Source organism: Cervus canadensis, chromosome 4 (assembly GCF_019320065.1).
Source record: "Cervus canadensis isolate Bull #8, Minnesota chromosome 4, ASM1932006v1, whole genome shotgun sequence".
In the NCBI taxonomy this organism is placed as follows: Eukaryota; Metazoa; Chordata; class Mammalia; order Artiodactyla; family Cervidae; genus Cervus; species Cervus canadensis.
The window spans coordinates 54,712,573-54,739,339 of record NC_057389.1 but is presented as its reverse complement, the minus strand read 5'-3'; the positions used below and the strand labels follow the sequence as shown (position 1 = coordinate 54,739,339).

General features: G+C 41.5%; 1 protein-coding gene across 6 annotated transcripts in view; it reads left to right on the top strand.

Moving 5' to 3' along the window:
- The window catches only part of ARHGAP26 (Rho GTPase activating protein 26), a 466,314-nt gene that overhangs the window by 291,652 nt on the left and 147,895 nt on the right, over positions 1 to 26,767 (top strand). For all 6 annotated transcript variants that reach the window (XM_043465131.1, XM_043465127.1, XM_043465128.1 and 3 more), the window contains exons 16-17: positions 1,367 to 1,425; positions 3,211 to 3,316. In XM_043465131.1, the coding sequence (XP_043321066.1) occupies positions 1,367 to 1,425; positions 3,211 to 3,316 (165 nt within the window). The remainder of the gene's footprint in view (positions 1 to 1,366; positions 1,426 to 3,210; positions 3,317 to 26,767) is intronic.

Here is a 26,767-nt window from a genome sequence, read left to right as displayed (position 1 = left end):
TAAGAAAACAAGGAATCACCTACCCCATTGTGTTAAGAATGCGTGATTACATACCCTATGTATTCTGAGAGTTCTGCACCTTACACAGATAGAGTGTGTTGCTAATGTTGCTCCTTAAAAATGAGAAGTTTAATGGCACTCCTTTTTAACTCCTTCTGCTTAGATTGTAAAATATGACTTCATTGGAGAGAAGACTCCTTTTCTTGTAATAGTACATGTGTTACTCCTGCTGCCTCCTACCCTTCCCTTGGTTATTAAGGGAGTGGGTAATTGATTAGCTGCTCACATCCCAGTTTCCAAGTGGACTGAAAGGCATGCTAGATGTGAAGCATAGGGATGCTATTGTTCTTCACTGTGGTCCCTCTTGAAGAGGAAAGTGGGGGTCTAGCCATAAACAAAGAGGAGAACTATAATCGTGAATTACATAAGCATTTGTACAAGTTTGTTAAGATTTACTTGGCTCAAAAGCCACAGAAAAGGAATTGGTGATGCCGGTTTTATTGGCTGTTGGGGAATTGCTGGAAGGCTCTTGGTATCAAGAGTAAGATGTCATGTAAGTGATGACTAAGAGTTGAATCAGGGGATCCAATGAGAATAAAATGAAATCTGAATCAAGGACCATAGATAATCTGTTGAGAAGCTTATTATTTGGACTGTCAGTAAAAATACTCAAGTTTATAGTTAAACATATTCATACACCAAATAATTAGCATAATAGATTACATAAAGCCTAGATGCTAGAGGTTTGTATTTAGTACTTATCTGTGCAGCTTGATATTGATTAGCTAATAGACAGTATGTATAAAATATATAATTTTTTATGATAGGTAAAATTTGATTGTGTCATGCCTAATATTAAGGTTCTAACCCTTTGGCATACTGGAACAATACTTCATAGTGAATTTGCTATAAAAACACCTACAAAAGTCTCTCATAGTGTTTCCAGATGAAGTGATTAATAACAAGCTGCCAGGAAGACAAGAGTTTAAGAGCTGATGATTGCAAATGTTGGGTTAGTTGCCTGTTTTTCAGGCACATCTTAAAATGCTCTTGTTGTGGGTGAGTCATTGACTGAAAAGGAAATCTCTGAGTTTGTGCTAGACTTCTACATTAGCACTTTTCTGGTTTGTGACTATGAAATGTAAGTTTTGTCTATTCCCTTAAAAAAGGAGAAAGAATGAACATTTCAGGTGAAATCTCAGGACCCTTTCAAAGGGGAAACTAAGTTGGACTAAACTGAGTTGCTCTTGTTTACCCATATTCTTTGTCTTTGAGAAATGTAACACAGTCCACCATCTGGAGGCTGCTGGGTAGTGAGAATATGATTGCTTTTGTTAAACTGACTAGTGTATATCTTTTATTCCAGAATGCTTCCAGGACCACTCATGATGTACCAGTTTCAAAGAAGTTTCATTAAAGCAGCAAGTAAGTTTTCTATTTGCTACAGTTTTAAGGGAAAGGGAATAGATTTCTCTATTTCAAAGAAAAGTGAAAAGTGAAAGTGAAATTGCTCAGTCGTGTCCGACTCTTGGTGACCCCATGGACTGCAGTACGCCAGGCTCCTTTGTCCGTCCTTGGGATTTTCCAGGCAAGAGTACTGGAGTGGGTTGCCATTTCCTTCTCCAGGGGATCTTCCCGACCTAGGGATTGAACCTGGGTCTCCCTCATTGCAGGCAGACGCTTTTACCGTCTGAGCCATGAAAAGTGTCCCCAGATAAGTATTAGCTAACCCCTTGTACTCTGTGTGTACACTACCCACGTTCACACTCACAAGACTGTCACAGAATGAGAGCAAAACCAAGTCGGGTTCTGCTAAGGACCCTGTTAGCATACTGAATTTACAGTAGAGGGGAGAAGCTTCAGAAGTGAGTTGGGGGGTAGTGGTACAGGAAAGGGGAGAGATGAAAAAAGCAAATTTGACTTTCTAGTTTTGATTATTGGAGTTCTAACTCCTTGGGCCTTTGCCGGCCCTGGAGGTAACATTTTTCGGAATGACTCAGACTTTGCCCATTACCTAAATTGAGCACGGGATGTTTCCCTGAATCTGACACCATTTATATAACTTCTCAGTCCTCTTTTCCATCGTAGTTTATATAACTTCTCAGTCCTCTTTTCCATCATGGCTGGCATTTACAGCTTCTGGTCAGTCTTCAGCTATATCATGCAAGCCTGGGTGTCATATTACTGGTATTAAAATACATAGGGATTAGGTGCAAGCTACCCTAAGCATACTGGAATCTTTCTACGTGGGGCAGGCCTCTTGTAAGGGGAAGTAAGATTCTCTATCAAATTTAAATCTGGCACAAATCCCCACCGTGCTGTTATGTCCATAGTATGTGCTTTTTCCTGCTTCCTTTAAACCATCTGAGTTAGTTTACCCTGGTAGCTGCTACTGGCCTCATTAAGGAATACCTCATGTTCTGGTGGCCTTATCCATGCAGAGTGGTCCCCATAAAACAGGAGAAAGACCTGGGAGAAAGCTGAAAGTAAAGATGGTGTTTATGTGATTTCTTTCTCAGAGAAATTCCAAACCCATAGCAACCATTCTTTAATTAAAACTCACCTCAGAACTATAAATAGGTATGGTGAGTGCCGTCAATCTGTTTCCCAGAGACATGAAGCCATGTACCCAAGTGCAACCATTAGAATGTGACAGATCATGATTTAGGTTACAGGTTGGCAGAAACATTTCCTTATTTTATTTGCCATTTCTTTCTTCTCCCTGGCTGGTTGTTTATGTGACTTGGAAATAACTGGACATTTCCTTTGATGTCTTTGATGCAGTCTTGAGATGTTATTTTGATATTCGAGACCCTCGCAGTGTTGTTCACGTATAATTTGTTCATCACTTAATGAGTGCATAAAGTTCCTTCCTTCCTTCCTTGAAACAAAGCTGCCACTCTAAGGAGCCAACCACTCTCAAATTTATTCCCACTCCTGAGTGAGGAGGTGACTGTTTCCATTTCCTTACGTCATCATTTTGGCTTGATTTTTTGGACAGTCTTATTTTTTCATGAACTTTGTCATGGAAAGCATTATTAAAAGCACTTCTAGATCCAGTCAGTCTAGTCATGAGTACACAGGACAGGGTCTTATCTGTGAGAAATCTTCTCTGTGTTGTGCCTCACCTTAATTTTCCTCTGATTTTTGTCTTGCAAACTAATTTAGCTGTAACTCTGATCCAGTGTTACCTCCCTCCTTCCTTTGCAGAGCTGGAGAACCAGGAGTCTCGGGTCTCTGAAATCCACAGCCTTGTTCATCGACTCCCAGAGAAAAATAGGCAGATGTTACAGCTGCTCATGAACCACTTGGCAAAGTAGGTTTAAAACTGATTGCTGGCCTTTCTTCAGCCCTGGAAAGTTTTTATTTTAGCACAAAAACTGATTTTGGTTCTGCTTATGTTTCCCTTTCTTACTGTTGGCATCAGGTATGCTGAAGACATAGGAAAGAAATGTGTGAAATGTTAACTCCAGTGGGTAACAGCAGCACACACTGGGTGGGCTTTGCAGGGTAGACTGAGGAGGCGCCCATATGGCCAGGCCACTGGGTAGAGTTTGCAGGATACTTTGTGCTCTTGTGGTGATCAAAGTCAAGAAGTGTGTCCTCCATGTTACCAGATCACAAAGCAGATTTTTTAGGAGTTACATGTTCTTGTGATGATTGAGGGCAAACAGGAGTGATGATTGAGGGCGAACAGGAATATGTTACAAGTTTAGAGACCTTGGATTTGGAATAAAGAGGCCTGAATTCTAAAGCTGATTCTGTTCTTAACTAGCCCTGGACAAGCCACTGACCTCTCAATTCCTTAGTTTCTTCATCTGTCAAATATGGGTGGTAGTCTCCCCCTTCTCTTTAATGTCATTGAATTTAAAAGTTACGTGTATTAAAACCCTTGAAGTAGTATAAAAAATAGAGGAATTGGCAAATGCCCATTTGCCTTCTGAGGAAATCAGTGGGGACTTGATTTTCCTGCTAGGAATACTTACAGTCTTGGAACCTTTTGAAATCCTTGTGTGTTTACTGTTGCTTGACCTGTTTTGGATTGGCCTTGCTGATACCCCTTATTGTATCAGCTACTGCAAATGTGTATGTTCCAACCTTCTCTTAACTTTGATGGACGTTCTTGATTGGAGACTACAGTCTAAGAAAAGACAGACTATAACAGTTAACCTGAATTGATAAATCTACATTCTGTGGAACTGATACATTGTAAATCCAGCCCTTATGCATGCATTGTTCTGCCATTAAGTCATGTCTTTTGGGTAAATACTTTGCTGAGGGAGATTATGATGGCTTGTTTTGATATTTGTACTAGTGAAAATTGAAACTGAAAATCACCCAGTCGTGTCCGACTCTTTGCAACCCCATGGACTGTATAAGTCCATGGAATTCTCCAGGCCAGATACTGGAGTGGGTAGCCTATCCCTTCTCCAGCTGATCTTCCTGACCCAGGAATCGAACTGGGGTCTCCTGCATTGCAGGCGGATTCTTTACCAGCTGAGCTACCAGGAAGCCCTATATTTCTACTGAGCACTTGATATTTTGGAGAGAGTATAGATGTTACCATGAAATTTATTCATATGTTAATGATAAATAAACAAGAGTGGTTTGCATGCTGCTGAGATGCAATCAGGCAGAGTCAAGGGTTGCTGTATTCTATTTTGAGTCACATTTTTTTTCTTGCCCTACCACATCAAACTTGTGTGTTCAAAAACATTTAAGCATAACTGAGAACAGGGGAATGCCCCCCCACCCCTGGTTCCCATGTCAAAGAATCCTGATGAAATGTGTTGAAAATAATGAGAACTGGGCTTTAAAAAGTAGTTCCAGATTCTCTGAGATGATGGTATGGTGCCTGTTCCACATAACCCAGTCAGGCATTTGCGAAATGGAAAAGCTAGTTTAGATGTTAGTTATACACTTGAATGGCCTGCACCAGAACAGAGAAAGTTCTAGGTACACCCTCTGGCCAAATATGTGTGGTGATGCTCGTTTGTGACTGCTTTATGGCCCCTGGGTGTTAGAAGGCCTCCATACCTGCTGGGAGCAGCTGGAGAAAGGATAGGAAGCAGCTGAAAGAAGTTAGGCATTTCAAGCTGTGCAGTTGTGATGAGAGTTTAATTGGACTGAGAGAGACCAAGAGTCAGTGGTGATCCAGTGGAGCCAGAACTGAATCTTCCCATTTTTAAAATGCCCTGAGGATTGTTAGAGATCCTCAAAGAGAAATAAATAGAAATTTAAAAAATCTAAAACCCTCAAGATGGGTATTGAATCAGTGAGGTTATTCATCTCTGGTGGATGCTTCACTTTGTCCCTCTGGTTCCACCCTCTTCTCTTCCCACCCCACAAAGTTCGGTCTTTATCCCTAAACCAAGGAGAAGTACAGCTGGAATATGTATGTTAAAGCTGTGACTTTGACTTTCTGCCTTCTAACAAATTTAAACCAGTTTTGTTGCTGGAGTTATTTATTTTGTGGCATTTCTGGAGCATTGTGTATTATCTTTGATACTTAACAATGATTTTTTCTGGTCCTGTGAGGTTCTGTGACAGTTCTTTGCTCATATAATCGTTAAGAAATCTACATATAGACCTGCCCTCATGGTTGTAAGTGGGAGTTGGTTAGAGCTGGTGGTAGGACACACAGACTCCTGTTCTCAGTGTGCTGTGTTCTTGGTCTCTGGTGGCTCTAGATTTAAAATCTCTTGTGGAAATGAGTAGATGGTGCTAGTGGTAAAGAACCCGCCTGCCAATGTAGGAGACATAAGAGGCGTGGGTTCGATCCCTGGGCTGGGAAGATACCCTGGAGAAGGGCATGGCAGCCCACTCCAGTGTTCTTACCTGGAGATTCCCATGGACCGAGGAGCGTAGTGGGCTATAGTCCATAGGTCGCAAAATGTTGGATACAACTGAAGCGACTTAGCTTGTATGCATGCTGAATCCAGTAAGGAGTATTCATTTAGGTTTGAAAAAATCTTTTGGCACCCAGAGGAGGTCTAAGATTCCACATAAACTCTCTATTCTTATTTACGATGCTGTCCTATCTTAAAATCTAACAAGAAGGGAAAGTTAACTTGGAACAAGAGGTTTGTCTGTTTCATTCCTGTTTTCTCAGGTTCAAACTTATCCGAGGATATGCCTGAGCTATTGTTCCTCTGGTCCACTTACTTAACAGTCAGCTTCCTTTCTAAGTTTTAGTTTCGGGGTTGGTTCTGCTGGAAAACCTGGTGTTTACTTCTCTTATTACCTACTCTGTTTGCCCTGTGTGTCCCAGGCGTCTGGTTCAAAGGGAAGATATTTTGTGTACTTTTTAAAGCACTCTTGAAACACTTTTTAAAATTGATTTCCTTTAGCTGTGGAGGAAGAGTTAAGACATTTTATATTTAATCCCAACTAGAAATGCATTCGGGGGGGAAAAAAAGTCTTGGAAGGAAAAGAAGAAACTCCAAACCTCCATGCAAATGATTACCAGGGTTCATCCAAATCACAGACCTCTTGGGTCAGTTTCAGACCTCAGAGGGAACCTAAAAATTATAGGCAGCTCTGCACATATTTTTGTTGTTCCAGCTTAAATCTACTGTAAAAATTAGATGTTTTCTATTTGGAACCTGGAATAAAGCTTCAAGCACATTTACACTCACCTGGGGAGCTTGTTTACATGGACAGTGCTGGGCCCCACCCTTAGTCTTTTAAATTGGACTCTGCCTGGGAATCTGCATTTATGATTTACTTCCTGGGTAAACCAGATGCAATCTTTTGAGAATCATTGGGCTCAAGAATGGCCATATGAAGGGGTTTTCTAGGAGGGATAAATGATTTTGGGAGGAATGGATTGGAATTTCGGAGGATATTAGAAATAAGGAAGAAGAAACTCAAAGCAACAAGTTCAAAAAGTAGATTTTACTTGCATAATGTAATTATTAAAAAAAAAATTCAGTTTTGATTTCCTGTGTCTCTACAATTCTCCTTTCACTAAATTAAGTGTTCAGCAAATAATTTTGTTCTAAAATTGCACACAAAGAATTTTTAATAATAAAGAAAATTGCCCCCGACTGGCTTTGGGACCTTGTGGAAATCTTTTAACCTCAAAGCCTGGTTTCCTGACTTCCCCTTCCAATCATGTAAGTCTCTGTTTTCATCAGGTAGGAAGGGGGCAAAAAAAAGAAAAAAAAAAAAATCCCCAGTCTTATAAATGTAGAAGGAAATAAGAGTAGATGAGTAATAAAGACTAATTTCATGGTCATTCCCTGATGTTTACATATTATTATGACTCCAAGTATATTGTATATCCCCACACATACCATTCACAGTGGCTCACTGGAACTTTATTACAGTGTTTATGCTGCATGGGAGGATTCCAAAGTGCTCTCCTTACATCCGGAGTGGCTATTAACAATACCTTTTCACAGCTGGTTTCCCCAAAACATTTATTGAGAGATAAATCTTAGTCTCTTTTCCTTTTTGAAGCAACTATTCCTTCATTCCTAGGGTGTTGTCAGGGAGCCCTTTTCTTGCTTCTCCAAAGAAGTACTATATCATTTGAGATGCTTTGGGCTGCGAGAAACAGAAAATCCAGTTTACAGTGGCTTATACGTCACAAGGGAATCTATTGTCTCATTACACAAAATAAGTCCAGAGGGTTGGTTAATTTCTTGGCTCATGAAGTGCTTGCGTTATTTCCATGGCCCTGCTCACAGCCAACTTCATTGTATTGGCTAGCCCCTCTCAAGATCATAAGATGTTACGTTGCTTTTCTGCATATGAGTATGAGTGGTTGTCCAGAGGCAGAAAGGCATTACAGTTGACCCCTGAACAACATGGGTTGAACTGTGTGGGTTCATTTATATATGGATTTTTTCCATTAAATATGCACTGTTTATACACATAATGCAGTATGGTTGAATCCATGCAATATTGTGGGACGGATGCTTGGCATACAAGTGAGACTTCATCAAAATATGTAGATTCCATTGCCACAAGTTATCAAGGGTTGACCATCTAGTGTGATTACCTCCAGGCATCCCTGCAAGTTATAAAGGATTTATTTACATTTCCTTAATCTACATGTAGAGTGAGTTGGGTTCCTGTAAAGATGCCTGTGGTTATAAAGAAAATCATTGCTAGGCCTTAGCACCAAGGAGGTTGGACCCTGGTGAATGAAGTGAAGTCGCTCAGTCATGTCCGACTCTTTGTGACCCCATGGACTGCAGCCTACTAGGTTCCTCCATCCATGGGATTTTCCAGGCAAGAATACTGGAGTGGGTTGCCATTTCCTTCTCTAGGAGATCTTCCCGACCTGGGGATTAAACCCAGGTCTCCCACATTGTAGGCAGATGCTTTACCGTCTGAGCCTGACCCTGGTAGTTAATTGGAATTTCTGAAGTCTCAAGGTTAAAATGTAAAGAAGTGGATACTTGACATTAGCATATATCTTACAGATATTAATCTGCTATTCCTTTTTCTTTCACCCCAAAGCTAGAAGATGTAGCTTCTTGAAGAGCTGTTGAACACATGAGTAGTACTTTCCATTTCCTTGCCATCAAAGTTAGTCCAAACAAAATAGGCGTGGAATTTTATAAAGCACATTTAAAAGAAAACAGTACTTTTGAGATGATGGCTTTCTAAGATGGAAATCTCCTGTGAGCTTCTCTGGCAGCCTTTCCTCGGCCATACACCCTGGCTTCAGAACCTTCTTCTCTCTAGTAACCGCTAGACACCCACTGCTGCCGGCACAGAATTGCTTGGCTGCTGGGCCATGGGTGGTGTGGCCTGAGAACTCCACAGAGCCACGTTGGCCACACTCTCCAGGCCTATTTGGCTTCTGCCTCACTGACTCCTATCCTGAGCGAATCGTTCTGGTGATTTTAACCCCTCACTATCTTGTGAATTCATCCAGTTTCCTCCATTACTGCTAGCCTAGGTCAAGCGGTCATCATCTCTTCCATAGACTGCTTCCCAGCTTGCTCTGGCTGGTAGAGCTCTGGCGCCCTGCCAGACCACAGAATGCATGCTCTGTGGCTGGGGAAACTTGGAACACTGCAGATCCCAACATGTGATTCCTCTGCTTAAAAAAGACTTCAAAGGCAGCTTCCCCCCTGCTTTTAAGACAGAACTCTGGTTATGGCTTCCCAAGGCCTTGTCTGGACTGGGACCTTTCAGACTTCACACCCTCATCTTCATTGCTTGTGATTACATTGCATCTCTACTGCCTGGTGCACAGCGAACATGCATGAGTGTTTGTTGGGTAGAAGCATGAAGCACCTTTTACCCATCTCAACCTTCCCCTTCTCTGCCCTGTGTTAGGAAAGGGCCCTCCCCAGCTTCTGCCAGCCAGAGTCTCCCTTTTTCTTTAGCCTCATCTCCCATGCTGCTGCCTGTAAGAATCGTTTCTGCTTCAAGTGCCCTCTTGCTGTCCTGAACTCCCATAGCCTCTGCTTATTCCTCTTTTAATATGTATCACATTCACCCTGGGGGTTGGTTTACAGGGTGTGCAGCTTCTCACTCCTACTGGGTCATAAGCTGTCGGGACAGGAAGTCTGTCTTCCTTTATCTTTGTGTCTTGCCTAGAAGTTGCAAACAAGGGCCTCCAGCCAGAGCAGCCCACACATGTGCTCTATTTGGTATTGTTGTCCCACACATTGCTGTTTTTAAAATTTGAACAGGTTTCCAGCGTTTTTAATGGGTCATTTTACTAGGAAAACTTCAGATCTTCTTGAGAGCAGTTTGCTGGAACTGAGTGAGAGCTATACCCTATCCCCCTGGGCATGCCTTCTTCAGTTTGCCTAGTTCAAAGATTGAAGGCAAAAGGAGAAGCTGGTGGCAGAGAATGAGATGGTTAAATAGCATCCCCGACCCAATGGACATGAATTTGAATAAACTCTGTGAGATAGTGGAGGACAGAGGAGCCTGGCGTGCTACAGTTCCGGCTGTGTCCAACTCTTTGATTGCAAAGAGTTGCAACTTTGCAATCAAAGAGTTGGACAGAACTTAGCAACCAAACAACAACTATAGTCCCTATTGTGCCTGGCCTATTTCTTTCCTGCCCCCTACCTGCCTGAACCTGGGTAGACATTTGGATGTTCAGCCCTTGGCCTGACTGTCTGCTTATCCCAAAAGAGGGCCTTGATATTTGGTAATCCCATAATGAACAAGCAGAAATGGACTGGGAAAATTATTTCCCTGACCAGCTCTGTTTTTATCCTGAAAGATTTATTGTTTTTGATAGATTGGAGATTCCTGGAAGAAGTAGGAGATACTGCTTCCAGGCCTGTTTATGTGTATTGGGCAGGGAAGAGAATGCATTTTTTTAAGACTAAGAATGGAATTCTCAAAGGACCTTCTTTAGCTATTTTTGGTGGAGCCAAAGGAAAATCTATTTAAAGGGCCACTACACAGAGGACAAGCACATATTTTGAAGCAAACAGGCGTTAGCACTTTAGCACTTTAAATTAATGGAAATGCAGGTGACATCAGAACTCAAGCCTTACTCAGCCTACTTGCCAGACCTTCACTTACTTTCAACCCAGGAATTTCTCTTTTGTGACCTTCTAGCCTTCAAGGTTAGAGAAGGAAAGACACAAGTTCAAGTTTTTTGCTTTAAAAAAAAAAATCAACAAAATTTCTGAATTCAAGGAACTGAATCTTTCACATTGTAAGAAATACCATTCTGAAAGGGGAAATGCTTGGCTTCAAGCTGTTAATGCTCAGTAGTCTTAGAGCTTCTTTGATTTAGGTCTCTTGTTTGTTTTGATTTGTTCCACTTCTGTTTGGGTTAATTTTTTCAGAGACTTTCCTGGTTTTTGATACATCTCTGATGCTTCCTCTTCTGAACCCCTGGAGTCACCTATGGAGTTCCCTTTCACATTCGGGGAGGAGCAAAGGAAAGGATGCTGTCTTCCTCCGGGTGGCTGCCCCTGTTATTTCAGGATCTTAGAGAAGTGAGAGTATCATCAAGCGTGAACACAACTTTGTTTCTTTTTCGTCAGCCCTTACCAGAGCCAGATTTCTTCCCATCCTTTCTTCTTCTTCCTTTCTCCCTTCCTTTCTTTTCTAATTTTGAGTCCTCTCTCTCTTTCTCTTGATGAGTCTAGCTAAAGGGTTTGTCTTTTCTATTTACCTTTTTAAAAGCCAGCTCTTGGTTTCATCCATCTTTTTTCTTTGTCGTTTTAGTCTCTCTTTCATTTATCTCCACTCTTATGAGCCAGATTTCTTACGTGTTGGCCCCAGGGGTGGTTTCATTAAAGGTCTCTCTTTGGCTCAGCATCAGTGGCCGATTCACTGGCACTGCTTTGTGTACTGAAGCCCTCTCTCACCGCATCCTCTTTGCATTGCACAGTGACACTTATTTTCTTACACTGACTGGGTTTTCAACAAACTCATGACTGTTGTGGCTCAAACAGGGCAGCTGCAGTGAGGCAACCGGCAGACTTTGGGGTAATTGTAGTTCGTCTATAGGTTCTTGAGCACAGTGGTGAAGAGAGAACATTCTGGAGCCAGACTACCTAGTTTTACCCATCTCTTCTGAAACCTTGTGTGAATTACTTCACTGATTTATGCCCAAGTTTTCTCATCTGAATAAGGATACATAATAATTGTATCAGAAACATTTAAATCAGCATATCTGATTCTTCTGCCTTCTCCTGTGCATATTTCAGCCAGCACTGTGGGGACTGGTTGTATAGCCTCCAGCTCATTTCCTGCAGGTGCAGCTTGATAGCTTATAGCCTCATGCCCATACTGTGTGCCCCTGCCTCTTACCTGCCAGCCCAGGAAGACATGACACAAGCTGCCATCCACACGCATATGGCCTGGAAGCAAAGGGGTATTAAAAAAAAAAAAAAAAAGACAACCTCCAAGGGGAAGCCTTTGACCAATAGAAGGTTAGAGCTGGGTGTCCTGAATTGCAGTCATTAGGTAGCTTCTTGGGAGATGATCCCAAGAGATGAGCAGCTATTGGTGCTTGAACCAAGAAGGGGTTAACTTCTCTGCCTTGTTCCTCCTGAGAAGCCCCCTAGTAGTATAGAATCATCTATGCCTTCACCTCAGTCTCTTTTTTCTGGGAAAACTAAAGACAATAATAGCATGTATGCTCTTAGAGTCTTTCTGAGAATTTAGTTAACTTGTCCAAAGAGCATCTGGCAAGTAGTATATCCACAGACTGTAAAAGTCTACGTGAGAAATCAGGGGATGGAGGAAGAAGGGTCATGGAGCTGTACCTTAAGGTGAGGGAAGATGGTGAAATTATTCTAATGATTAAACCCAAGCAAGGCATTCTTATTGATGGGATGGGGCTTTCTCCACAGTTCTGTTCTTGGCAAGCAAAATCCTTAGGGCTGAATGCTGAAAAGTAGCACACATGGCTCTGATCCACTTGGGAGATTTGCATGTGTATATGTGTTTACTTTTACTTGTCTTTTGTTTTCTTGGCAGTTTGGGTATGTTTGGCCCAAAGGACTAAGCATCTCTCTCACTCTTCCTAGCAAAGGGTGAGCCGGCGAGGGGTCAGCCAGGAGAAAGCTGTTGATATCTGCTTTCAGGTCACACTTTACACCAAGCCTTACAGTGTCCTGTGAGTGTTTGGAGCTTTCCATGATTCAGACGTCCTGTGGAGCAGCGCACCTGTTTGAAAGAACAAGCTGTGTGGTGCTGATTCCGCGGGAGGTTATAGACTCCTCACCCTCAGTCTCTTGCCTCTTGGTGTTGCAAGGCTGATTTCATCTCAGAAGCAGCTGTCTTTGCTGCAGTTTAATAACTCTTAATTTCCTGGAGGGGGAACAACACGTTCTATCATGAGGACTCATCTTAGTCTGCACGGTCTGGAAATTCCCAGTCTTCTTTGTGATCTACGAAATGTTTCTCTTTGTGGGAGAGTCTGACTTATCATCTATCTTAGTGTGACTGCCCCTCAGATGCCGTTCCCAGATTAAAGTCTCATCCAGAGAGAATGGTTCTCTCTGCCACCAGTTTCCCCCTCTATGCAGTCTTCACGTGGGTTTCCCTCCCTGAGTCACTGAAATCTGTAATGAACTATTAATCTGAGCTCTAAGGACAGTTGTATATGTGTTTGTCTTCATTCTGTCTTCGTAGACACTTTGACGTTTAATTCAAAAGAAGGTTTGAGGAAATAGTAAGGCGATTTGAATTTCGGTATCAATGCTTCCTGCTTTCTCCCATGTATTGAAATGCTATTCTTTAAGCAGTTTAGCATGCTGATTTAGTGTTACCAGTTAGGTATTGTAAGTATGAATCAATATGTCTTGGTTCTTTCAGTAAGTGGTAGAGGAACCCATCATATCTGGCTGGCTGGTCCATTGCAAGCAACTCTTATGTACTTGGAGATGCATAGTCTGATAGGATAGAGTCAGTTTTGTTAAAGTTGGACTTTCAGTAAGAAAATGGGGTAAGCTCAAGGCCTCAAGGAAGGACTGGTGTATTAGATCTTTGGTTGTAAACAACAGATGTCAACTGTGGCTAGTTTTTAAAAAGAAGGGAATTTACTGGCAGTCTTCTGGGAGTAACTGAAAACGGAGTTGAGCTATCAGATGTTGGAACGCAACCTCCAGGGCAGTTACGTGCCTTGCACCCTACTCCATGTCCCTGTGCCATGTTACTCTTCTCCTCTAGGTGATTCTCCCAGATCATGCTTCCTGTTTCATTGACAGAATAGGTACGATGGGAGAATGTCTACAGTCCATGACACCTGTGCCCATGTGTCCTTTTTCCCTCCAATGTGTGCTAGAGGAACACTTGGTGGTCCTCCCTAAAGGTAGTTCCATCACTGGGGCAGAAGAGCTGATCCACAATTGCGTCCAGAGGGGTTTGGCTCCAGTAGTTTTTCCCTCTGTCTCCTTGGCTGGTCCTTTTCAGTCTCGTTTTCTGTACCACAGGATTCATTCTGTCCTTTAATCCTTAGAACTGCTCTGCCTGCTCTCCCTCCTCTCTCTCTACAGTGAGGTCTTGCTCTAGAGTTGCAGCCTCCAGCTTCAGTGCTCCCTACCCATGAACACTGCTGATTTTTTTTTCCATAACATATATCACCATCTAATATACTAGATATTTGACTTATTTATTGTTGTTTTCTTCTCACTGAAGTGTAAACAGTTTGAGGTTGAAAATTTTTCTGTCACCACACTGCCTGCAACAAAGCTTTTGCATATTTGTCGACTAATGAATGAACTAAAAGGTAGAAAATGTCCAGGGAACTCATGCTGGCCCTGGAGCACTGCTTTTTGAATGTCTCACCTCTGACCACCTTTTTCTTCTTATGGTTCCACTGCAGGTTAATGTTTCTAATAAAGAGAGTACAGTGACCTCCCTTGTGTAATGCACTCAACTTCTGTGGTGAGGCGGTAGCCAGGTTCTCAGCTAACATTCTTATTAGAACCGCATGTCACGGGAGAGGGCAGTCTAAGCAAAAATTGGAGGTTGTCATTCAAAGGTTGCCAGGCAAGTGAAAATATTAGGTAGTCACAAGAGTTGTGTTTGCTGAAACACAATTCTTATAAATGCCTGGATAACTCTATTATGCACTGTTTTGTAGTTGGTGGGACCATCATAATGATACATAGAAAAAAACAAACATTGCTTTCAGATATTTCTCTAATACCTGGTTGCATGGTTCAGTTCCCCAGAATGCTTGATTCTGTTTTTCATGAGCTAGCTCTTGACAGGAGCCTGTGGTCTCTTCAGAGCATGTCTTCATACATACCATGGGCCCATAATCACCTTCAGGGGTGGTTGAAGGAGTGAAGGTGTGAGCTTGGTTAACCAAGTCCCAGAACTAGACACACTTGAACACATTCCCTTAGGTCACCAAGCAAATGGGGGTTTCCCATTTCAAACCTGCCTCTTAGTCTAGCAGGCTAGTTGGGTTTTTGTTTTTTTCTCACTATTGAAAGATAACCTTACCATGTTGCTGCTTTAAAAGCCACACTTTCCTTCTCACTTGAATTACCACCTCAACTGCTTTGCATGCCACATGGACAAGTTTTTCTCCCAGCATTGTTGCATGTCTCACATAGTCCATCTCCCTGGCCAGACCAGATGGTTAAAGAGGAAGAGAACATGGGCAAAACCATAGGTTTTCCTTTCCATTTCATGTCATTAATGTGTTGTGACTCTGAAAAAATTTTACTGAAGTATAATTGACTTAAAAATACCATATTGGCTCCATATGTATAACGTAGTGGTTTACTATTTTTAAATATTACTAAATGATCACCACACTAAAGTCAACTTGCCATCTGTCACCAAAAGTTACTGTAATGTTCTTGACTGTATTACCTATACTGTTCAGTATATCCTCGTGACTTACTTTATTTTATTACTAGAATAATATACTCTTTAATCCCCTTCACCTGTTTCCCCCATCCCCCCCCCCCATTCCTCCCATCTGGTGACCACTGGTTTGTTCTGTTTTTATGCATGTCTCTATTTTGTTGTTTGTTTGTTTGTTTTGTTTTTTAGATTCTGAATGTAAGTGAAATCAAAAGTATTTGTCTTTCTCTGTCTGACTTGCTTCACTTCGCATAATACCTTCTAGGTCAATCCATGTTGTCACAAATGGAAAAAGTTCATTATTTCTTATGGTTGAGTAAAATTTCAGTGTTTGTGTATCACACCTTCTTTATCCATTCATGCGTCATTGGACACTTAGGTTACTTCCATATCTTGTCTGTTGTAAATAATGCTGCAATGAACATTGATGTGCATATATCTTTTCAAATTACTGTTTTTGTTGTCATCAGATAAATACCCAGAAATAGAATTGCTGGATCACATGGTAGTTCTGTCCTTTTTGAGAAACTGTCATACTGTTTTCTGTTTTCTATAGTGGTTGTACCAATTTACATTCCCTCCAACAGTACACAAAGTTTCCCTTTTCTCTCCATCCTCACCAACACTTATGTTTTGTCTTTTTGATAATAGCCATTCTCATATATGTGAGGTGATATATATCATTGTGGTTTTGATTTGCATTTCTATGATGATAGTGATGTTGACTATCTTTCCATGTGCCTGTTGGATATCTATATATCTTCTTTGGCAAAATGTCTATTCAGGTTTTTGCCCATATTTTAATCACATTTTTTGGTTTTTGATAATGAGTTGTATGAATTCTCTATGTATTTTGATATTAATCTCTTATCAGACATACCATTTGCAAATATCTTTTGCTGTTTAGTAGGTTGCCTGTTCAATTTGTTAATAGTTTTCTTTGCTATTAAAAAGCTTTTTAGTTTGATGTAGTCCCATTTGGTTGTTTTTGTTACCCTTGCCTAAAGAGATGGATCCAAAAAAATATTGCTAAGACTGATGCCAAAGAGCTTTACTGCCTATGTTTTCTTCTAGGAGTTTTATGGTTTCAGGTCTTATATTTAAGTCTTTAATCCGTTTTGAGGTGTTTTTTTGTTTGTTGTTTTGTTTTTGTATATGGTCTATGAAAGTGGTCTAGTTTTATTCTTTTGTATATAGCTGTCCAGTTTTCCTAGCATCATTCATTGAAGACTCTGTCTTTCCCCTATTGTATATTCTTGCCACTTTTGTTGTAGACTAATTGACCATATAAATGTGGGTTTATTTCTGGGCTCTCTATTCCGTTCCATTGAGCTATGCATCTGCTTTTACTCCAGTAACATACTGTTTTGATTACTGTAGCTTTGTAATTTAGTTTGAAACAAGGGAGTGTGATATCTCCAGCTTTCTTTTTTAAGATTGCTTTGGCCAACTGGAATCTTTTGTGAATCCATACAGATTTTTAAAATTACATGTTCTAGTTTTGTGGAAAATGCCATGAATATTTTGGTAGAGATTGCCATAAACAGGTAAGATTTTTGGCTAGTATGAACACTTCAACAATTTTAATTCTTCTAATCTCTGAGCATGGACTATCTTTCCACTTATTTGTGTCATCTTTAATTTCTCTCATCAATGTCATACTTTTCAGAGTACAGATCTTTCACCTTCTTGGTTAAGTTTATTCCTCTTTTGGACAAAGGGAAATAGACTTTTACATTAAAATTGCAAGTTTCATTTGCTTTACGTTTCTTTTTAAATGCTTCTCAATGCATTTTAAAGTGAATTGGGGAGCCAGTCCCTTCTCCAGGTGATTTTCCTAACCAGGGATCCAACCCAGGTCTCCCGAATTGCAGGCAGATTCTTTACCGTCTTAGCTACCACTATGTTCTAATATAAAATAACAGTTTTTTTTTTAAAGTCACCAATGTAGAAGGCTTTTACACTAATGTAAAAGGCTTAACTCTACTGTACTCAGGATATATATATAAATGAGATATAAATTCATTTATATATATAAATGGCAGTAAATTCATTTATATATATAAATGACATGAATTTATTAATATGTATATAAATGAAAATGAAAAGGAGATTGCTAGGCTCCATTTAAGATTTCCTGATTCAGAATGTTGCGGGCTGGGGTAAACAGGATATGGAGTTACATTTTTAATAAGCTCCCAAGTTTTCCATCTACACTAAAGTCTGGGAATATTTTTAAGGATAGTATTGATTAAAGATGCATTTATAAATGTTATTCTTAACTTCATTTTTAAAAACTCTTTTCTCTTTCTTATCACCTGCTATCAGCCTTTGACATACACAGAGCTTTTTCAGGATCCTTAAGACAATGTGAAGGAATTCTTCTGATTTCCTAAAACGTGCCCTTTCTCCTCCTCTTTTTTTTTCTCTCTCCTTCTTTTCTTCCCTTTTTTTTTTTTTTTTTTGAAAAAGAATTAGGGCAAAAATGTGTATATTTGGAATGCACATTTTGTATGTTTTGCTGTAATTTTTCATGTGTATATATAGACATGTATATGTATTTATGTGACAGTTAACATTTTTATTTGACCTCTGTCTTCTTCATGTTAACACTGAAATCCTCTTTGGGGTTCTCCCCAATTCTATTTATTACCACATATGGCCATCTGGTGTGTGTGTCCATAAAGGCTCTCAGCATGCACTCACATTTTTCAACATTTTTTTCTACTCAGTTTTATCTCTTTGAGATAAATGCTGATTCATTCTCTAAATGCTATGTAAAAATGGCACATACTATTATCTCTTTTCCCTACTAATAGACACTTAGAATTGTGTCTCATTTTTTTACCATTGTAAGCAGTGCTACAGTGAACATCTTTGCAAACACCTTTCTGTATACATGTGAATTTTGGCATGATGTATACCTAACACTAGAATTCCAAGCATATATGCAGCTTCACTGTTTTTAGATATCACCAAATCATTTTCCACAGTGATTGAATTTGTTTAGCTGCCTCACAGTTTTCATTTGGAACAGTGGGTCCATATAGATGCAGAATGCTGCAGGTGGCACATCTTGGGTCCCAGGCAGTGCTCTGACTTCTTTGAATGCATGCAGTTTATTCAGTTCAGTCCAGTCGCTCAGTTGTGTCTGACTCTTTGCGACCCCATGAATCGCAGCATGCCAGGCCTCCCTGTCCATCACCAACTCCCGGAGTTTACTCAAACTCATGTCCATCGAGTTGGTGATGCCATCCAGCCATCTCATCCTCTGTCGTCCCCTTCTCCTCCTGCCCCCAATCCGTCCCAGCATCAGGGTCTTTTCCAGTGAGTCAACTCTTCGCATGAAGTGGCCAAAGTATTGGAATTTCAGCTTCAGCATCAGTCCTTCCAATGAACACCCAGGACTGATCTCCTTTAGGATGGACTGGTTGGATCTCCTTGCAGTCCAAGGGACTCTCAAGAGTCTTCTCCAACACCACAGTTCAAAAGCATCAATTTTTCAGCGCTCAGCTTTCTTCACCGTCCAACTCTCACATCCATACATGACCACTGGAAAAAATATGGGAGCTGATATATTACCATTAACCTGAACTGTAAAAGATTTAAGCAGACGTTAACTAGGCTACAGAGTTGGAGTCGAAGCCTAGAGTATCAGGGAAGAAAAAAGAACCAATGAACCAAAGGGGCAAATCTCTTCATAGGCTTATGGACAAACTGATGTTGAATCACCCAGAGATCTGATGTAGCACCACCCCAGCACTTGCCCTTACCATTGTCCTCACTGGGACCTTTGCAGGTCCTGCTTATTCTATAAGCAAACTATAGAAATGATCCCTAAAAGTGTAGTCTTAAGAGTGAAAGTGTTAGATGCTCAGTCATGTCCGACTCTTTGCAACCTTATAGACTGTAGACTGCCAGGCTCCTCTGTCCATGGAATTCTCCAGGCAAGAAGACTGGAGTTGGTTGCCATTCCCTTTTCCAGGGGATCTTCCCGACCCAGGGGTTGAACCCCAGTCTCCTGCATTGCAGGCAGATTCTTTACCATCTGAGCCACAAATATAAAGGCTTTTAACCTGTGCCACCACCTCCATAAAATAACCCTAGCACCCCAGGGGCCCAAGCAGCTACAAGTCATAACAGCCTCACTGCAGGTGAGTGGGCTCCAGGGGCTCCTGGCTTAAAATACAGGAGCCATCTTTTCTGCTTGCAGTAGCAATAAGGCCCTGCCAACTTCTTTGTGGAAGTCTTTTTTGAGGATGAGTTCAAAATTTCTAACTGGGGTGAGGAATTTGTAACAGCAAACTGTTCAGACTTTGGGTCTGGTTAGCCATTTGGACCACCCAGAAGGGTGTAAGGCCAGGACCCCTCACAGTTCTTTGACTTCTCCAGTGATGGGAGAGGAGCTCTGGCTATTGGCCCTTGGCTCTTGTCTTCTGGGGTACAGTTCGAGAGCACCTCTCCGTCCCCAGTGCTGATTGCCAGCAATATCCTTAGACCCCTGAGTACTGAGAGGCGGCTCACCTTTGCTGCCAGCCTCTAAAGGCCAATTAGTGTCTGTATGCCTTGTTTATTCTACCACCATTAAAGTAAGCCAACACACAGCTACTCTGTTTCCTACTTCTTGTGAATGAACAGGAAGTGAAGGAAGCAAGGAAGTTGATGAGGGAAAGACAAGTCTTAGCAGAAACTTGTTTCCTATATCATCCAGACAATAATATTATGGTGACTCAATAAAAAAATGTTAATCAGCAGATAAAGTAAGCAAGGACACCAAGATGATGTATATAACAGGTTTGGGAGCAGGATGAGGGAAGAGAGACACCTGAGGTGTACAATTTAAGGAGATGATGACCCTTAACATTGCTGAAGGGAGTGCTTCTTTAAGTAAGTGCTAAAGATGATTCAGTTTTTTAAGTAAAAATATATATGAGTGAGTGAGTGAGTGAGTGTGTGTGTATGAAAGGAAAAGGGCCCAAAGCATGCACCAAATGGTTAGTAACAATGACTAGATTTTCACAGTAGTTATGATGGGGGAGATTTTATTTCTCAAAAATGTGACAAAATTATGAATAATCATTACTTCCACTTTCTCCTTAATTATTTTTCAAATAACAAATGTTAAAAGGAAAAACTAAAATATTTTAAAATAAAGTTGTTTTTTTTTTTTTATTTTTTAGTGAGAAGAGAGGTTTTATTTGCAGTTTTATTGTTGTCTGCTCTTTGCAGTGCACAGGCTTCTCATTGCAGTGCCTTCTCTTGTTGTGGAGCACAGACTCTAGATGTGTGGACTTCAGTAGTTGTGGTGCACAGGCTTAGTTGCTCCACAGCATGTGGAATCTTCCTGGGCCAGGGATCAAACCCATGTCCCCTACATTGGCAGGTGGACATTCTTTATCCACTGTGCTAGCAGGGAAATCCTAAGAGTTTTAATCCTAGTGTTTTAAAATAAATTTGGAAGTACTGTGAGATGTTCCTTCTCAGGTTGGTTTCAGGACCTCACCTCCTAAAATCGTGCATCCCACATGCCTCTCTTGTCTTACCCTAGTCCTGGCTCTGACTGGATTTAAATTCCCCTTTTGGGCTTTTTGTTAGCCTCCAGACCATAGTTCTTCCCTCAGCTATTGGCCATGATAGAGAATAGATATTGGTTCAATGTGTCCTTAGTTTGCCATCTCAGACTACATCTGGAATTATATAGCAGTGAAAGGGAATAGGGGGTTTCAGATACAGAATTTCAGTTTAGAGAGACCTTTTCAGGAGTGTATGTGTTGTGGCTTAGCATGGATAATTGAAAGTTGTGGGCCCCCCCCCTGCCCCCCACCTTCTGTTAACATCAGTAATTGAAAGTTGTGTGGCAAAATAGGAACAGGTGGGTTTGATTTGCTTAGGAACTGGAAAAGCCGCATTAGAGACTTCTGCAGCATCAAAGTTCTTTGGACTTCTTGAGTACTTTGTCCCTGGCTTGCTGGTGAAACAGGTGGTGGTGGTAGAGCCATTTAAGCAAATTAGTGGTAATAGGATAAGCAAAATTTATACCGCCTTTTTGTTTCAAGGAACCAATCCTCCAGTCACGCACATCCTCTCCTCACCATGCCCTGCAAACTTGGACCCCAAAGACAGTTTCCAGCTGAAGTGGGCAAGAATTACATTGGCCATGGAGAAGGTCCTGGGATTATCAGATTATCTTTTCACAGTTTTAACTTTTTCTTTGGTTTCTCATAACCAGTCCTGCAGAAGACCTTTCCCTCCTTCAGCTTATGCTCTGTGGGGAGTACTGAGAAGCTTAGCCCCATCTAAGTGCCAAGTCAACCTGACAGGGGTAAATCTATATTTACTATATAGGAAATATATAGGAGTAATACATAGTAGAAATATAGGAGTAAATCTGTATTTATAGACAGGAGGATCTATATAGTTGGATAACAAGACAAGTTATCCAACTGTAGCACAAGGGTGAGCCTGTGAAATTAAAAAAAAGTTTTTTTTTTCATCCTGCCTCACTGTGAAATAAGCACCTTCTCCTTTTGGGACTGCTGTAGCAGAAGCCCACCTCTCACCCTCTCTTTTCCTTTCTCCTTCCACCTTACATGCCCCAAAGCACGTCTGCTTTGTGCCCTTCACTTCAGCTGTTGCTCTTTGCACTTAGCCTGGTAGTAAAACAGATGGGCGATCACCCAGGAAGCTCGGCTTGCTGCTTCAGAGCTCACTGTGCTGTGCAGCTAGCTTGATTATCACGTTTAACTGGAAACATCTGTAGGGACTGTCAGAGTATAGCCAGCCTCTGAGTGTGGGCCCCGTACATACCCTTCTCACTGTCAGACTGAATTAAATGAACGTGTTCGTAAGTGTACCTGCCTACGTCGGGCAGGGGAGCAAGTCCTTGCATCACTTTGGTGGCTCCTTGGGGTAGAGCTCAGATGCCCTGAGAACTTGTCTTACTTTTGGACTCATGCCCTGAGGAGGAGGGCATGGATTTGATTTGGAGGAGACCCGGATTTGATTCCCAGGTTGGGCAGATCCCCTGGAGAAGGAAATGGCAACCCACTCCAGTATTCCTGCCTGGAGAATCCCATGGACAGAGGAGCCTTGCAGGCTACAGTCCATGGGGTTGCAAGAGTTGGGCACTACTGAAGCAACTTCACCACCACCTTATAGTCTTAGCAAGGTAGTGTTTGTGGGAACTGACCCAATGGTGCAGCCTGTCTGGGGAAAATAAGCTTGTTGGATGCAGGCTCTGCAAGGCCTGGGTGGGGTCTCAAGATAGGGGTGAGATACAGAATTCCCTTGATGGTCAAAACTTGGGCTCATGTTGCCTCACACTGTCTTATCCCCTTTTGAATGACCAAGCCAGCTGTCACCCAGTTTTGGGACATCTGGATGGGGAAGTTCTAATGTGAAGCCCCAGGATTACAGCATAACTCTGGATAATGGGGCACCTTGAACTACTGTGTCGTGGTTCAGACGGCCATTGCACTGGGGAGTCCAGCCAGGTGCTCGTGCTCAGTTGCTCAGCTGTGTCTGACTGTTTGGGACCCCCATGGGCTCCTCTGTCCATGGGATTTCCCAGGCAAGAATACTGGAGTAGATTGCCATTTCCTTCTCCAGGGGATCTTCCTGACCCAGGAATCAAACCTGCATCTTTTGCGTCTCCTGCATTGACAGGCAGATTCTTTACCACTGAGCCATATGAGAAGGTCCTGCCTGTTAGGTACACCTACTCACTATTATGTCCTGTGAACACAGCAGTGAGTTTTTTTAAAGTATGGTATAAAAATATAGACTAAATATAATTTTAGAAACTGTTAAGTGCTCTCAGGGAAGGGAATGCTATTAGAATGGTGGGAATGGGCAAGGAACTATTAGATCCAGATGGTCAGAGGAGGTGACATGTAAGTCCCTACATGAATGATGTGGGAGAGCAAAGCCATGTGAAGAACTGGAGGGAGATTCTTCCAGGCAGAGGGAATAGTAAGTACAGACGCCCTTTGAAGGACAGTTGTTTGACATGGAAGCATATGTGGTTTATTCAGAGAGTCATGTCAGCGTGTCACAAGCTGAATTTGGACAACTAAGCAAGGAACAGACTAGGTATGGCTCGGGGGGAGCCATGGGAAGAAGCTTGAATTTCATTCTAATTGTAATAGGAAGTCACTGGATGATTCCGAAGAGTGACATGATCTGTTTTTGTTGTTGTTGTTTTCTCCAGTGTTGCCCTGTTGGTCTCTAGAAAATGAGCTGAATTGGGGTAAGGGTAGAGTCAGGGAAATCAATTGGAAGGCTGGCACAGTAATCCTGAACTGGGATGGTGGTGGTGGAAGTGGTCAAATTTGGGATCTATCAATACTTTAAAGATAGGGCCAACAGGATTAATTTATGAGCTAGATGTGGCTTGTGAGAAGAATCAAGGATAACTCCTGGATTTTGACCTTCTGCAGGGAAGAAGGGGGTCTGGTTTTGTTATATGGGTGTGGTGGGGTGGGCAGGGATCAGGAATGAACATATCCAGAGTTCTGTTTAGCGCTCTCAGCATGCAGATGCTTTCTCTTTCATACATATCAGCATGGGACTGATGAGATGACTCAGGAGATCAATAGAGGGAGAAGAGTGGTCCCACAACAGAGTCCCAGGCATGGCAGCAGTTAGAAGTGGGGAAAGAAAGATCTAGCAACAGAAACTGGAAGGAGAAGCTGGCAATCAGATCAGAAGCTCCCGGATGTGTCCTAGTTAGGACTCACACCTTACGCAATGAACCAAAATGGAACTCAGGAAGACTAAGCCTACCTTTTGGGAAATAGATTACTTCGCTTGTTTAAGGTGATGACTGTGTAACTGGTTTACCATTGATGTATTTGGAAATGGAAATGGCACATTGTTTAAGGGTGAAGCCCTGGAATCAGACAGACCTGAGTTCAAATTCCAGTTACACCACTTAAGCTGGGGAACCTCCTACAGTTATCTGCAGTTATCAGGGTCTCTATGTCCTGATTTATGAAAGGCAGTGGGGGGGACAGTAGGACCTACCTCTGAGTCCTGTTGTGAAGATGGAGTGAGCCGATGCATGGAAAGCGCATCATCAAAGTTGATGCTTGCAGCGTGCATGTCTGGCCCGGAGTCAGCACTCAAAAATGACAGTGTTTACCTCATTAACCTCTGTTAAGGTCTTTTGCTGTGAATGTGTAATGCTTTGTGGGATACTGTCTTTTCTACTTTGCATTTTTGGGTCTTCAGTTGCTATAATGGCTTTTTGGTATCTGTTGCTGGCTCTCAGCTTGTGATAATGCCTCAGTTGCTTCAGCACTGACACTTGCCCTGACACTTAAGACAATAATGATGTCACCCTGGAAGGGTTTGGAGAAATTCCTTCAGGGTGACTGAGCTGTGATCTCTCTGGATTGTCACGGCAATACGGAGCTGTGTTGACCCTTCCCATCCATGGAGAAAAGCTCTTATCACTCTTTGTACCTGCTCAAAGTTAAGAGGGATCAGAATTCATACTCAAGAATGTAAGAACATTAAAATTGCTTTGCATTTGTTGAAGATCTTTATTCAGTATCTGATATCATTGCAAAAAAATCAAAAAGCAGTTACTGGAATTTTTAGTTTACAGAAGAGAACATTGAAATTCAAAGAGTCACATATTTTACCCGAAGCTACATTGCTACCAAGTTTCAAAGTCAGGATTTGTACCCATGATCCTACCTGAATCCCAAGCCTGTTTAATTTCCTCACTACATTCTACCTCCATATCAGCCTTAATTACGGATCTGAAACCAAAATGATAGGAATATGGTTTACAACTCACTTTAAGTAGATCTTTCCTTCTGATTTATTTTATTTCCTTTTCAATTTTGTAACACAATATTATTCCTTTTAAGATCATAAAAGTCTTAAGTGATTTAGTTTTTCCCATGCGGCTATTTAAATGATCTTTTTCTATAGAACTTCTTGAGTTTTGATGAGTTTAAAAAATGGAAGGAAAGGTTGATGTTGCTTTGAGGGGGTGGTATTCATAACTAGTTTTTTGCAGTCCTCAAGATAAAAGGTCATTATTGTTCCTTACTGTTGAGTGTAAATTTTCCATACCAGTAGGTTATACTTATGAAGAATCTCAGTAGAGTATATTCATCAGTTGAGAGCAGTCCTTAGTGCACCTTGAGTTTTTTTATTTTTTTGTCCCCTAGACCTAGGTTGCATTGTTTCCTAGATGCGGTCTCGTTTAAATTATTAGTAATCTAAGCTATGGGCAGTAGCCACCTTCCTGAGGAAGCTGGTCTACTGTTTAGAAATATATCTGAAGTTCTAACTTCATTTTCACCCCAAGTGTATACTCTAATAGCTGATCCAATTCTACTGTAACCAAATTTACCTTTGTCTCTCATTTCTCCCCTTCTTTCCACTCAAATGTTTTTGGTGGAGTGGGAGATCAAGTCTTATTTGCCTAAATATCCCCAGCATCTAGTCTGTTGGCCACATTGTAGGTGCTCAGTAAAAATTTTTTGAATTGAGAGGAATCTCACTTTTTATGTCCTCTTAACTTCTTTGCATCTTAACTCAAATCCAGTATCTCTTTATCCTCTCTTTATCCAGTATCTCTCAAATCCAGTAACTCTTTATCCTGTCTTGTATCATGGAGCTCGTCTCTCTCATACGAAGTATTTGATGTATTTCATTTGCAGAGGGCCAATTTTAAATCATTACACATAAAAATTATAGCATGATTTTAGAGCAGATAATAGTCTCCAAGACACTTTAGCACTGCCCACGTTTACTTTATTGAAGATACCTTGGCAGGATCCATCCATCCATGTTGTTGACCTTTATGTAGTGCTACCAGCCCAGTCCATCCAAATGCGTCCATACTATAATTGAGGGGGAAGTTAATAGTCTGAGAAAGATTTTACTTTTAATGACCTGACTGTAGGTGGCTGATTAATTTCCAAGATTTGGGATCACAACCACAGTCACAGTATATTCCCGGTTGCTTAATCCCATGTTAAAAAATTTTTAAAGTTTCTTTATCGTATGCTACTAAAATAGAGAAAGAAAAGAAAATGAAAATGAAGCAAATTTGGCTGTCTGAGTCCTGCCATGGGCTCTGGATTCTCAGCTCGCTGCAATGATTGATTTGTGATGGCTCATGCAAGTGAATTTGGAATGCACGGAAAAACTGCTCACTCCTTTTTGCTCCCTTGAGTGGAATGCATGGAGTGCTGATGGGAAATCTGGCAGGAGAGCAGGGGAAGGAATATGACCCGAGTTTCCACAGATTTGGAGGGAGACATGTTTGTAACCAAAAGGGAACCCTACCCTTTTCACTGCCCTACTTAAAGCCACAGTCTGCACTCCCCAGCATGGCATAAGAAGGCAAGCTTCCTCTGGAAACTGCTTCCCCTCTAGCCTTGCCCTGACCACTCCATTGCAAAGACCTGATGCTCTGGGAGCCATCAGCCGCTTGTGGTGCCCACAGACTTGTGCAGCTCTCTGCCTTTGC